The sequence below is a fragment of the Harpia harpyja genome, chromosome 21 (genome assembly GCF_026419915.1).
Source record: "Harpia harpyja isolate bHarHar1 chromosome 21, bHarHar1 primary haplotype, whole genome shotgun sequence".
NCBI classification, from domain to species: domain Eukaryota; kingdom Metazoa; phylum Chordata; class Aves; order Accipitriformes; family Accipitridae; genus Harpia; species Harpia harpyja.
Genome location: NC_068960.1, coordinates 1,095,304 through 1,108,614, shown reverse-complemented (window position 1 = coordinate 1,108,614; position 13,311 = coordinate 1,095,304). Strand labels below are relative to the sequence as shown.

General features: G+C 56.8%; 1 protein-coding gene across 10 annotated transcripts in view; it reads left to right on the top strand.

Moving 5' to 3' along the window:
* Positions 1–3,779: 3,779 nt before the first annotated feature.
* Positions 3,780–13,311, top strand: part of TNRC6A (trinucleotide repeat containing adaptor 6A) — a 105,235-nt gene continuing 95,703 nt past the window's right edge. For 2 of the 10 annotated variants that reach the window (XM_052773369.1, XM_052773362.1), the window contains exons 1-3: positions 3,788–3,927; positions 8,540–8,610; positions 9,126–9,194. In XM_052773369.1, coding sequence (XP_052629329.1) covers positions 9,129–9,194 — 66 coding nt within the window. In that variant the 5' untranslated portion in view covers positions 3,788–3,927; positions 8,540–8,610; positions 9,126–9,128. Of the gene's footprint in view, positions 3,928–8,539; positions 8,611–9,125; positions 9,195–13,311 lie in introns of all 10 variants that reach the window. The other 8 variants (XM_052773365.1, XM_052773372.1, XM_052773377.1 and 5 more) reach the window with 7 other exon arrangements.

The following is a 13,311-nucleotide window of genomic DNA, read 5'->3' as shown; positions in this document are numbered from 1 at the left end:
CCATGTCTTTCTTGTGCTGAGGACCCCAGAGCTGGATGCAGTACTGCAGGTGGGCTCTCACCAGAGCGGAGTAAAGGGGCAGAATCCCCTCCCTCGACCTGCTGGCCACGCTGCTTTTGATGCAGCCCAGGATACAGTTGGTTTTCTGGGCTGCAAATGCACATTGCTGGGTCATGTTCTGCTTTTCATCCACCAGTACCCCCAAGCCCTTCTCAGCAGGGCTGCTCTCAATCCCTTCATCCCCCAGCCTGTATTGATACCAGGGGTGGCCCCTACCCAGGTGTGGGACCTTGCACTTGGCCTTGTTGAACCTCATGAGGTTCACATGGGCCCACTTCTTGAGCTTGTCCTGGTCCCTCTGGATGGCATCCCGTTCCTCAGGCGTGTCAGCTGCACCACTCGGCTTGGTGTCATCTGCAGACTTGCTGAGGGTGTGCTCAGTCCCACTGGCTATGTCACTGATGAAGGTATTAAACAGTACTGGTCCTAATACGGACCCTTGAGGGACAGCACTTGTCACCAGCCTCCATCTGGACATTGAGCTGTTGACCACTACCCTCTGGAGGCGACCATCCAACCAATTCCTCATCCACCAAACAGTCCACCCATCAAATCCATATCTCTCCATTTAGAGAGAAGGATGTTGTGGGGGACCGTGTCAAAGGCCTTACAGAAGTCCAGATAGGCAACATCCGTAGCTCTTCCCTTGTCCGCTGATATAGTCAGTCCGACATAGAAGGCCACTAGGTTGGTCAGGCAGGACTTGCCCTTGGTGAAGCCATGCTGGCTGTCTCGAATCACCTCCCTGTCCTCCATGTGCCTTGGCATAGCTTCTAGGAGGATCTGTTCCATGATCTTCCCACACACAGAGGTGAGGCTGACAGGTTGGTAGTTCCCAGGGTCCTCCTTTCTACCCTTTTTTAAAATGGGTGCAATGTTTCCCTTTTTCCAGTCACCAGGGACTTCACCTGACTGCCACGACTTTTCAAATATCATGGAGAGTGGCTTGGCAACTACATCAGCCAATTCCCTCAGGGCTCTGGGATGGATCTCATCAGGTCTCATAGACTTCTGCATGTTCAGGTTCCTCAGGTGGTCACAAACCTGATCTTCTCTTGCAGTGGGAGAGACTTTGCTCCCCCAGTCCCCATCCTGCAGTCCATCCACTCAAGAGGTGTGGGAAGAGAGACTGCCAGTGAAGACCGAGGCAAAAATGTTGTTGAGAACCTCAGCCTTCTCCCCATCCCTTGTTACCAGTTTGCCAGTCTTGTTCATCAGGACGGGTACGCTTTCTTTGACCTTCCTTTTCTGGCTGGCATACCTGTAGAAGCCCTTCTTATTATTCTTTGCATCCCTTGCCAAGTTCAGCTCCAGCCGTGCCTTGGCCTTCCTGACCCCATCCCTACACAATCGGGTGACATCCCTATACTCTTCCCAGGATCCCTGTCCCTGCTTCCACTGCCTGTACATTTCCTTCTTGCCCTTTGGTTTGACCAGCAAGTCTTGACTCAGCCATGCTGGTCTCTTGCCACCTTTTCCTGATTTCTTACACCTGGGGATCGAGAGCTCTTGTGCTCTACGGAAAGCATCCTTAAAGATCCGCCAGCTCCGTTCCGCTCCCTTGTCCCTGAGGGCAGTTTCCCAGGGGGTGCTATTGACTAACTCCTTGAAGAGCTGGAATTTTGCTTTCCTAAAATTCAGGGTCCTGACTTTGCTCTTCACCTGTCCCATATCCCTCAGGACTGTGAGCTCCACCAGTGCATGATCACTGCAGCCCAGGCTGCCTCCAATCTTGACGTCACCTATCAGCTCACTTGTATTGGTGACCAGCAGGTCCGGTATCGCATCCCTTCTGTAGGACTATTACATGGCTTAAGAAGTTATCCTCAGTGCTCTCCAGAAATCTCCTGGATTGCCTACAGCTCACCGTGCTACTTTTCCAGCAAATGTTGGGCTGGTTGAAGTTCCCAAGCAGGACGAGAGCCTGCGAGCACAATGCCTCCCGTAGCTGGAGTAAGAAGGCTTCGTCAATAGGCTCCCCTTGATCGGGCGGCCTGTAGTAGACACCAACCACTAATACAGCAGTCATTGTCTCTGCCAAAGTACATTTAATGTTTTAAATGTCTGCGGATGGATTTCTGTCTCTCCGGATGCCAAACAGGGGAAGCCACGGGCTCCTCGTTATCTGTCACTTCTTAGTTTTTGACACGCTCCTGTTGAATATGTTAATTACAGTTATGTAAAGCACTGGGAGGTTTCTGCTTTAAACATTCAAACCTCTGTGCTTTTTGCTGAACTAAAGCTGTTCACGAGGTTTTTTCGGCTTCTGTCGAGCACTCTGCCCGCAGCTGCACCGATCCCCGTGCAGAGTCAGGGCTGCGCAGCGAGCTGACATGCTGGTATTTTCTTAAAGACAGCAGGTAGAGTAGTTTGCTTGGGTGTAATGTCTTTCATTTAGCCTCCCTAATGTATAATCTTGGAGTCAATTTCAATTAAAAGTGAAATGTTTTGATGTTTCCCAGCCTTAGTTTTAATTCCCGTCTGTGTAGAATATGCTGTAAATTGATAAAGCATAAAATTAGGCACTGCAAATCCAGCACAGGCACTTCTTGCTGCCTTGTCCAGGGGGGGTACCAGCTTATAAAATAATGGGCTCGCTTTTGTCCAAAATTTACCTTGTTGGGCTTTTTTTGCTAAATATTTGGTGGCTCTCCAAGCATTTACCCACAGCCCGTCCCCGGCGTTACACCACTTCTCCAGCAATGTTCAATCCCGTTGGCTGTTGGCTCTTCTCTGGCACAAAACCAGACCCAGACAAACCAGCAAACAAGGCAATGGCACCAACCCGGACGGCCACCTCGACTGGACACCGGCACCCCCTTCCTACCGTCCAGGTCTGGAAATGCCAACTGGGACGCCTGGGGATGGAGGTGCCGAGCCCACTCCCGCAGGTCTCGGGGTTGGCCCTTTCATCTCAGGGAGATTCTCCCTCAGCGCTGCTCTGGGGCATCTTCTTTGTTTCCCATCAGCATGGTGTTTCTTTGCAGGAAACATATTTTCCCGTTCCTGGTCTGACTTTACACCTTTTCACCCAGATGCTGTGTGCCGACACCTTCAGTCCGCCTCGATGGCTCGCTTCTTCCGCCGGTGAGCGTCTCCCTGCCTGGCGTGCCGTGAGGGCGCGGGATGCCGGTGCCTCCGCTCGCTCCGCCACACACCAGCACCCACGTAAGAGCTCGTGGGCTCAGGGCACCGACTCGGGGCCGGCATTTTGCATGTGGGCTCATATGGCTTCTTTTCTCCCTGGTTTGGTGTGTGCAATGCATGAGTTGGCAGCACCTGACCCGGGGCAGGGGTGCGGGGCACACGGTACCGGTGTGCCGGGAGTACCGGTGCCTGGTGAACCACGATGCCCTTGTGGACGGTCCCGGCTCCATGGCGGATGATGGCACCTTTCCAGACCCATCACAGCTGTATTTGTACATACAACAATGAAATAACGCCCCGTTGGGTCATGCCGGGCTCGTCTGGGCAGGGGAGATGGTGGGAGGGTTTTGGAGGAGGAGGATGACGATGGTGATGAGGAGGAAGATGCTGTGTGGAGGACGGGGTGTCTGGCAGGACTCCGGGGCTTCAGCTGCGTTTGCTGAACCACCGGGGACGCCCGGCACCGGTGCTGCCCCGGCTCGGCGGGGCTGACGTCACCGCCGGGCACGAGGGGCCGAACGCGCTGGCTGCCGAGCCCGTGACCCGGTTTCCCTCCCCACGCAGCGAGGGCTTCACTCACAAATTCAAAGCCCTAATCTGGCGCCGATCCCGCGCCGGGCTGCTGGCAGAGCCCGCCCTGGCGTGTCGTCCAAATGTCCTCTCCTCCTCCTTGAGTGGAAATGTCTCCGCAAGGTCCGTCAACGCCCACCCCTTCGAGAGGTAAGCGAGAGTTGAATAATTAGCAACGACGCGTTCGGTGGCAAAATTCCTCGGCTTTAATTTATATCAGCTCCGTTATCGTGCATCGCATTGGGCCGGGCTGGCGGTGGGGGGGAGGCAGGACGGGGCAGCTCTGGCCGGGCACCCTCCCACCCCATCACCCCTCCGCGGGCCGGGGCAGGATGAGGCTTTTGCAGGCGGTTTTTCCATCCACATTTTGTGTGTGTGTGCGCACGCACGCCTGGGCTTTTGTCGCCCTTTTGTGAGCGAAATGGTTGTTTGGTAGCAGCGAGCAAGGGCTCCTTGCCAAGTCTGCCTAATTAAGATTAAGCATATGCAGATTCGCCTTGTTTTGAGCTAATGACAGCTGCAAACAATTATTTGTCATGCTGGCTGACTGTTGATTGGTAAAGGCGAGGCCGGGCAAGGATTGTACAATCTGCCTTTGCACGGCAGTGCTGCCGGCCGTGGCCGCGGCTGCGAGCGGTCTCTGCCCTCCCGGCGTCTGGTCGCTGCTCGGGGCTCAGCCCGTGCCCTCGGCGGTCCCCAGCTGAGCGGGTCAGTCCTGCCCGAGGGCTGCGGGACGGCCGATCCGGCATCGCCTCCGCAACTCGTTGGGTTGGGGTCTGCTGGAGGTGGGATTTTTTTGTTGTTGTTGTTTTCAGCGTTGCTATCAGCATAGACATATCGTGATGTTTTCAGGGGAAAATAAAGAAAGATGTCTGCGAACATATCTGACATCTGTAGTTGCCAAGCCAGCAGCCTTCATCAATTTTCTGCAAGCTGAGAACCAAAGCAGAGACTAAATGAGGCAGGAGGATTCCTGCCTGCAGTCCTGCTCTGAGTGCAGCTCAGGAAGCACCTTGGCATCTCTCCAAAATGCCTGGGCTTTTTAAGGATATTCTCAAAAAGAGCTTGATTTAATTTATTATTATTATGCTGATGAAAGGAGAGAGCCTTTTCAACAAAAGGATGCCTGAGCAAATGAAATAGCGTCGCAGATGAAAACACTCTGCATTGTTTTAAGGACGGCATGGAAATGAGGACACGGTGGAAAAATAGTCACCGCAGAGATATAATTATGTTCTGTTTGACATACATCCCGCTCGGTGATATGTGCCTCGTGGTCGTGCACGCTCTCGCAGCAAACCCTGCCCTGGTCTACAGCCCCGAGCCCGGCAGCCGAGCCCAGTGGAGGTGGACACACAGGTCCATCTTCAGACGCATTCGGGATTCCTCCCTGGGTGTTTTGGCTGATTCCTGTAAATCTCTCCCTGCTGTTTCTAATCCAGGGCACGGGGCAGGGGTGGGGACCCCTCCAGCCCCAGGGCGACGGCGAGGGCAGCTCCTGCTCTGCCCCAGGGAGGTGGGGTGGCCTGAAAGCGGGGTGCCGGGGTGGGCTGTGCCCCCAGAGCCGCTCGGCTGCCGGTTCCGTTCAGGCTGTCCGTGTTAAGAGTTCGTGTCCTCGACCCCGAGGGCCAGGAGCAAACCGTGCTTGGAAGCTGAGGTGGGCTGACACGCGGCAGCCCCGAGGTGAGGAGGAGGAAGAGGAGGAGGAGGAGGAGGCAGAGGCACCCCCGTCCCGCCTGCAGCCCCGGCTCCCCGGCTGCTTGCACAAGTGACGCCCCATGCCCAGCCCCGGTGCCTGGCGGTCACTGGCCACGTCCCTGGCCCACCGAGTCCTCCAGCTCTGAAACGAGCCCATGCTCCTTCCGCGAGGAGCCTAGTCAAATGCTCAGACACTTCTGAGAGTATTTTGGAGTGTTCCTGATTTTAATTGGGTTTACTTAATTATTATTTACGTTGACTGAAGAAACTGTTGTATTTAAATAACACTTTTTGCCAAAAGGCTGTCATGGAGAAGCTGCTTTCCCTTTAGGAGCCCTCAAACATGGGCTTCCTTCCAAGCCCCTCGGCTCAGCGGTGCGCAGAGCATCATCGCTTGTGCTCCTGCTCCTTCCCTGGCTGGGAGCACAACTCTCTGCTAAGGGATGGCTCGCCCGGCCGCACACCGGGCAGGCAGCAGAGAGGGCAAAATGAGAGCTTTCTGCTGTTTCCAAATACACCTTTAGCTTTTCTTGTTGGAGCCCAGCAGGGCTGAAGGTCTCGGCTGTGAACATCCTGCAGCCGGTCAGACCCCGGTGTGCCTTGAGGAGCTTGTGAGGTGAAGGGAGAAGAGAGCCAAAGAGCATCTGCAGACATGGGAAGGATAAATGACTGAACTGAGAAGACTGATGGGAAGAAAGCTGAACCTCAAAGGATGAAAAGCAGTCCATGATTATAGATAGCAACAATAACCAGCAGTTGTACTGAATTACAAGCAGACTTTCTCATTTCAAATCATAGTGTGGGGTTGGGTTTTGTTCCTTTTTTTTTTCTTGTTTCTCTTTTTTTTTTTTTTTAAGTCACTGTTAAACAGCATCCAACTTCTCCTTGGAGCTGGAAATACCAGCTCTGGACAGCTGTGACTTCCCACCTACCTTTGATGCTTTGCCATCTCACTGTTTGGGACAGAGGCAGGCAAGCAATGCTCCACAGAGACCCAAGCCCAGCGTCCTGACCCCCGGCGCTGCCGCTGGGCTGGGCGAGCAGAGGGTGTCCTGGGCTTTGGGATTTCTCTGCTGTGCCACGGGCAAGGCAGCAGGATGGTCCTGGACAGAGAGCATGAAACCCTGCCTCTGCTCAGTTCAGCATCCAAACTCATGTTGACTTAAGAGGGTCCAGGGTTACGTCTGGGATCCTTCTTTGACAACGGGGTCCCTTCCGTGTGTCAGCTCATGTCCCCCTGAGGGTCCAGGCAGATCGGGAAGGCTGCAGGGAAGGAGCCCGTAGGAAGCTACTGGGCATCTCAGAGGACTGAGCCCAGCAGCCCTGCATTAGGTTATTGAAACGGCCTTTCTTTTAAAAGCTACAAAGAAAGCTAGAGCCTGGGATAAGTGCACGTTTGCAGCGAAGCAGTGCTTTCCTCCCTGGTCAGGATTGCTCTTCAGTGTGGGATACGCTGAAGCTCTGATGTATGTTTTGATGTTGTCTAATGAGCATCTTGTATGCTTCTGCTATTGCTGCCTGGCGTATTGGAAGGAAATCTGTAGCTATTACACAGAGGAGATATAGGAAAAAACATCCATTTGTATGTGACTGTTTTCTGACTCAAGCTGCTGAATATTCAACAAAAATCATTTGTGACCTATATTCAGTGTAATTGCTGTTATTGCAGGGTAGGTAACGGAAATGTCAGTGCAAGTACCACAGAACACAGGTCTTGTCTCTGCATCATGTTGTGCAAAAAGTAATTGGGAAGGGGAAGGAGGCAGCAACGGTGCCTCAGCCTCCAGCCGCTTTGCCAGCATCTCCCTGCTCCTGAATCTCCCCTCAGACAACTCTTGCTTCCCAAAATCTCGATGTAAAGAGCGTGCAGTTCTAAAGAAAATCAAAGTGAATCTAAGCGTAAGAGGCCGTAAATCCCACCCCGATGCTCGGCCCGTGGAGGACCTCCCCGCCTGGGAGCAGCAGTGCCTGGGGGCTGCCTCGGCCGGGAGCTGCCCTGCAGCCGGGGCTGCCCTGGGGACGGGGGGTTTGGGGTTCACCCAAAGGTGTGTTCCAGGCTGCGGGGCTGGTGCCGGGGAACCTCGTCCCCCAGCCCTCGCATTGCCCCTCGGGCCATCTTTCCCCTATTTGCTCAGCTCGGCTGGTTTTGTGCAGGAAGAGGTGGCCTGACCTGCCCTCCGGCAATAAGCGTTGCTGCCCCTCCGGCCCCTCGCAGCCCCCTGCCCTCCTGCCAGCGGGCGAGGGGCTGGGGCTGGGCGAGGGGCTGCGGCGGCGGCCGTGCCTTTCCCCCAGCTCTGCGGGGTTTGGGCTTTCCCAGCATTGCAGAGATGCACCCCTGTGAAAACACCGTCCCTTCCAGCATGTGTGAATGATTTTTGCACCCAGTAACACTACTTTTCTATCATTTGGTCTCCTTATTTGGTATTTCTTTAATAATTAGTGGCAGATTTTGTACTTATGTTTGCAATTATCTAAATGCCTTTGGGACATGTTCTGCCAGATAATTGAATCTCCTTGGTATGTGACTGCAAAGATATTGTTAGTGAGCGCAGGCTGGAGCCGAGGAATGTTTTGCTGGCTTTTGGTGTCATGTTAAGACAAATTAGGCTTTTCGTTTTAAAAAAAACTAATGGAAACAAGGCATTTTGCTTTGCTGTCCTCAGCAAAAGCTTTGCTAGAAGCCTGTATCGGAGAGGGAAATACATTATTATCAGTAATTAACTGGATGTACATTTTAATTATATGCAGGGGCTCTTTCCTGGGCTGCCGCAAATCCTCCATGTGCCCAATTCAGAGCTGCAGCAACTAACGAAGTGCGAGATGTAGGCAGGGTGGGGAGGAGTGGGGCCTGCCTTGGGAAGACGGTGGAGGGGGGAAGCAGGGTCTCCGGCCGGACAGACGGACATCTGCATGCAGCCTTGCTGGCCGGAGCAGGAGAGGGGGGACCCCATGCCCGTCACCCCGTGCTGGTGCTGCCCGGTCCCCCGGCAACTCCGGGGTCTGTGCAGGGCGCGTGTCCCCATCCCTCAAGCGTGCTCCTAATGTTTCACTTTTTTTGTCTTAGCATATAACGTCGGGATTTAAAGTGCCAAGCAAGGGAAAGGAAACCTCCCACCTCAAGTGCCATTCTTGAGAGTAAGTGCAGAACTATTTGGCTTCTAAACCCTTGTAATTTAGGGAGATTCAGTGAAATCCCTTCCGTCAGCATCGCTATTTCTTGTAGGGCCTGAATAGGCAGGAGATACGGAGGCTTGGCTGGATGCCCTGTGCTGGCCACAGCCGGGTGGGATCTGAGCCCATCCTCAGCCCGAGCTGCTCGGAGCAGACGTGGCTTCCCGCAGCACAGAATGCCCGTAAATGCTCAGGGTTGGTCAGAAAACGTTTTTCCCACTTTGCCAGGTTTTGGCCAGGTCAAAGCTGTGCTGTCACTGGCCGGTGAGCTACCGAGGAGGCTTTGGGGTGTTGCTGCTGCTTTTCCCCCTCGCCCCTGGGCAAGGGGGTCTGCATGCCCAAGGCTGGGGGCAGCTCCGCACCCCCCCCCGTGAGACCCTCTGGCTGCTTCACAGGCTGCAGAGCCATCGGGGTGGCTGGTGGCGAGGAGACACTCGCCGCGCTCCAGCCGAGTAAGCTTGTGTTGTGTTTTGATGTAGGTAATGGAAGAATTGTCAAATCATGCCCAGGAAAATGTAACCGGGGATCTCGGGAGCGGAGACGAACAGGTAAGAGGTGCCGACCCGCGGCTCTGCCTCCACCGAGACCCCTTGGGACCGAGGGGGGAGGAAGGGTCCTGGGGTGGAGGCAGCGGGGAGCAGCTCCCCGAGAGCTGAGCCCACCGGCCACAGCAAGTGCAGCAGGGAGGTTTGGAGAAACAAAAAGACTATGGTTCCCTTCACTTGTTCAGCCTTGGCTTTATCTGACGTTTTCCCCTTCCAGCTCATTCCCACTGCAAAGAACAAGAGGCCCCTTTTCGTAAAGTCTCGGCCGGGTGGGGATGGCCCTTGGCTCCCCCCGGGGATTTCTCACACCCCAGACAGACCCAGGTCCCCATTTCACGGAGGTTGTGCAGGGCTGGGAAGACGGCACTTTTCCCGGGGTCCCAAGAAGGTCCCTGCCCGCGGCTCTGGGGTGGCTGTCCCTGCACCAGGCAATGGGCAGCATCCTCCCCGCCGGCAGCTCCGGCAGCCGGGTGTGTGCCGTGCTGCGACCCGCTCCTCTGCCCGCTCACCCTGGTTTCTAGGTCTCGTGCGTGGGGTGTTGAGGGAGGGAGGAAAGGAATTCTGCCGTGAGGGATGGCACAGGGCTGCTTTGGTTGCAATTTGTTTCAAGTCTGGTTTTAAAATTGATCTCAGTCTCGCATGAAGGCAGTCGGGGCAGACGTCAGCTGTGAAGAAGAAATGGAATGATTTTGGTTTCGGGTGCAGCTGGCTCAGGTGTCACAGGGGCTGAGATGGCTCCTGCGGACACCCCCGTGCCAGACCCTCGTGTCGCTTTGGTCCCTGGGTGAAGGCAGCTGGACCTGTGGCTCCGGGGAGGCTCTGTGCAGAGGACATCATCTTCTCCCAGGGAGGGTCCAAATTCATAAACAAAAAGAGAAACTAATATGAATGACACCATAAAAATGAATGAATATGTTAAAAGGACAGGCTGGGTCTGCCTCAGCGATAACTCAGTGTTGCAGACATTAAACCAGCCTGCTCTGAGCAATGGCTTTTCTGGAGCCTGAAGTATCCTTAGGGTTGCCAGGACTATTACTTATCTTGCATTACTTTTTTCCCCCCCAAATATTGAATTTTCTCCTTTTTGAAACACGGATGTCATTTGCCTCATGCTGTACCCGTCTCCCTCACAGCGTTGTGCCGGGCGGCCCCACGGAGCGAGGGGGTGCTGCTGGGCTCCTGCTGCACCCGTGGCCACGGGCTGCAGGCAGAGAACAGGCGCTGCGGGGATGCTGAGCACGTTAGGGCAGTGTAAGGCGCTTCGGCAGCTGAGCAGGTCCGGCCTTTTCTCCTCTGGTCTCCCCCCTTAGTGGGCTGCAGTTCCCTGGTAGATGCAAACGGTAACCATGGGTTGGCCCAGGAGAGGCTGAAGGTGCGATTTGCTGTGAGGCATTGCTACTGGGCTCTGATCTGGGTTTGTCCCGTTGCGCAGGAGGGGGTGTGAGATGAGCCCACCGCTTGTCCTGGTCCCGGCTCTCACCGCGGCTGTGTGTGCTGATGGGGATTTGAGTCTGTTCATCAGTGCAGGCAGCGGGAGTGGGCTTTTCTCCGGAGCTTCTCCTCCCCAGAGAGTGGGGAAGATGCAACAACTGTAAAAATCTCCTACTGAAGTTTCAGTGCCAAGCAACAAAAAGTAGAGGTCTCTGTAAGGAACAGTTCCCAACACACGGCTGCGCAGCTGCCGGCCTCACACCGGTGGCTGCTCCGGAGCCGGAACCTGGAGGGATTTACACTCCCTAAATTAGGGAAGCTTGCTCTTTCTGGGTGTCTCGTGGGAGAAAGGGAGCGGGGTGTCCGTGCAAACCTGCCCTGCCTCGTGCAGCACGCACCTCCCTGGCTCCGGCTGCCGCCTGCCCTGTCCCGGTGCAGGGCACAGCCAGGGCCAGGGATGCTGGCAGAGCTGTTGGCAGTGCCCCTTCCCCCGGGAAAAGCACCGGTGATCCCTCTGTGCTGAATGGCTTCGCTCGTCCTTCGGTTTTGGTGCTTCCTTTGCTTTTCTTTTAATCTCTCTGTGGCTGGGATGCTGATGGGGACCTGTGCGCCGGAGCTGCTTGTTTATGGCTGTGCCTGCTGGTCACCTGTGCCCGTGGTGCTCTGTGGCAGCAGCTCTGCTGGCACCACGTGCAGGACATCTGCCACACGAAGGCAGGGAGTGGGTACCTGCCCTTCGGCTGCTGCCTGAGGCTTGGGGGCACCCCCGCTGGTGGGGACAACCCCTCTGGGTGCCTCTTTGCTCCTGCTCTCATCTGGGCAGGTCAGGGTGTTTGCGCCGTGACACCGTGACCGGTGCACGTATCGCTTGGATGACTTTCCCTCTGTGGTGGTGCCGTGGCCACTGCCTGTGGGGCAGCTGTGGGGAGGGGACGCTCAGGCAGCTCTGTGTGCCCGGACGGCCTCGTAGGAGTACTGGGAAACCCCGCTGGGCACAGTATCCATGAGTGCCGCTGGCACGGAGGTGGCGATGGAACCCTCCGAGCATCCGCATCACGTAGCCTTGAGGTGCATCCGCACTCCGTGTCCTGCCGGCCCCACCAAGACCTGCCCGCTGCCCCCCAGCCCACACGTGGGAGCTGCCCTTGCCAGAGGGACACCCAGCACAGGGTTAACCGCGTGCCAGCCCCCCCCGCTCCCTGCCCAGCCGTCCCCCCACGCACCCCCTGCTCCCGCGCTTCGCCCCAGCCACAAAGCAGTTAATATTTGTTGATCGCGGCGGCGTGCTCGGCACTCTGCGCGGCTCTCGGATGCAGCGCGATACTCCTCGGTCTCCAGGGATCTCGTGGCATTTTGCCCAGATGGCATCGGTCTGTGTCTCAAGGACATAACACGGCGCCTACGGCTCAGTGCAGCAGTGCCGGAGTGACAGATGAAGCCGGGGCGCTCCTTCGCCTCTGCCGAGAGGGAAGAAAAGCTCCTGAAAATGCCGGGTCTCCAGCCGGCCGCTCCCTTTCGCCTCCACGAATGAGCCGGTGCCCGGCGGCCGCCCGGCTTGCTTCGTGCGGGGGCAGCGCCGGCCGAGCACGTGGGGTCCCCTCTCCCCGCGAAGGAGAGGCCGTGCTCCGCTCCTTCCCCGTCTGCCAACAGAGCAGGTAGGTGAGACGTCCCCACCGTCCCTGCCGCGTCCCCGCCACCGGCTGCCCGCCGTGCCCTGCTCTGCTGCCCGCCGCATCCCAGCATCATCCCTGCCCTGGACCACCTTCGCCCTTTGGGAGCGGCGCTGCCGGTGACCTGCCCGCAGCGTGCGGGCAGGCGTGGGAAGGCATCGCTGTTCGTCGGGGAGGGTGGTCCCTGCCCTCTCCGCTGCCCACCCTGCATTTTAGCTGCAGGCAGAGCGGGGGGCCCGGCGATGCGGTGGATCTCCAGCAAGAGGCCGGGGTGCGGTGCAGGACGTCGGCAAAGCAGCCGGGTACGGGGCGGAGGCTGAGGGCTGGCGTGGCTGCCCGGGGCTTGGGCCCGCATGAAGTTGTTGGCTGCACAGGTTTGTTTTCAGTTGCATCCACCGTGTCTTGGGCATCCCAGCAGCAGCACGGGGAGGGAGGCTGCAAACCTGCACCGGCGCAGGAGCTCCCACTCCATCCGCAGCCCGTGCATGGAGGGAAGCTGTGAGCAGCACCCTAGGGACCCCGTTCCATGGGGTCTAGCTCCCCCCGAAATGACTCACCCCCATGCCGACAGCACCAGAGTTGTTAAATCCTGCTCTCCTGGGCCTTCGACTGTCAAGGAGATAACTCACAGTGATCTCAGCGCGTGGCAGCATGAGGGACAGCTTGGTGTTTTGGGGACGATCGGAGAAGCGCTTCGCTGCACTTGTGCCATGATCACGGCTGGGTGCAGGGGGTTTCACGGTGCACCGGAGGGAGAGAGGGAAGGGCTGCGCCTTCTTCCCACCCCGAAGCCATGCCAGCGGGATGGCCGTGAGACCAGCTGTGTCCTTCCTCAGCTGAGTTTTCTCCGTGCATTGGCCCGTGGGAGCCGACGGGGGGAAGAGGACGTGGGGACGTGAGCAGCCCGACCCTGAGCAGGAGTGCGCGGGAATGAGCTGCTCTCGGGTGGGAGCTGTGGCCACGGGTCAGCCTCTCAACGACAAAGGTGTGCTGGGGAGGGACCCACCATCGGACGATGG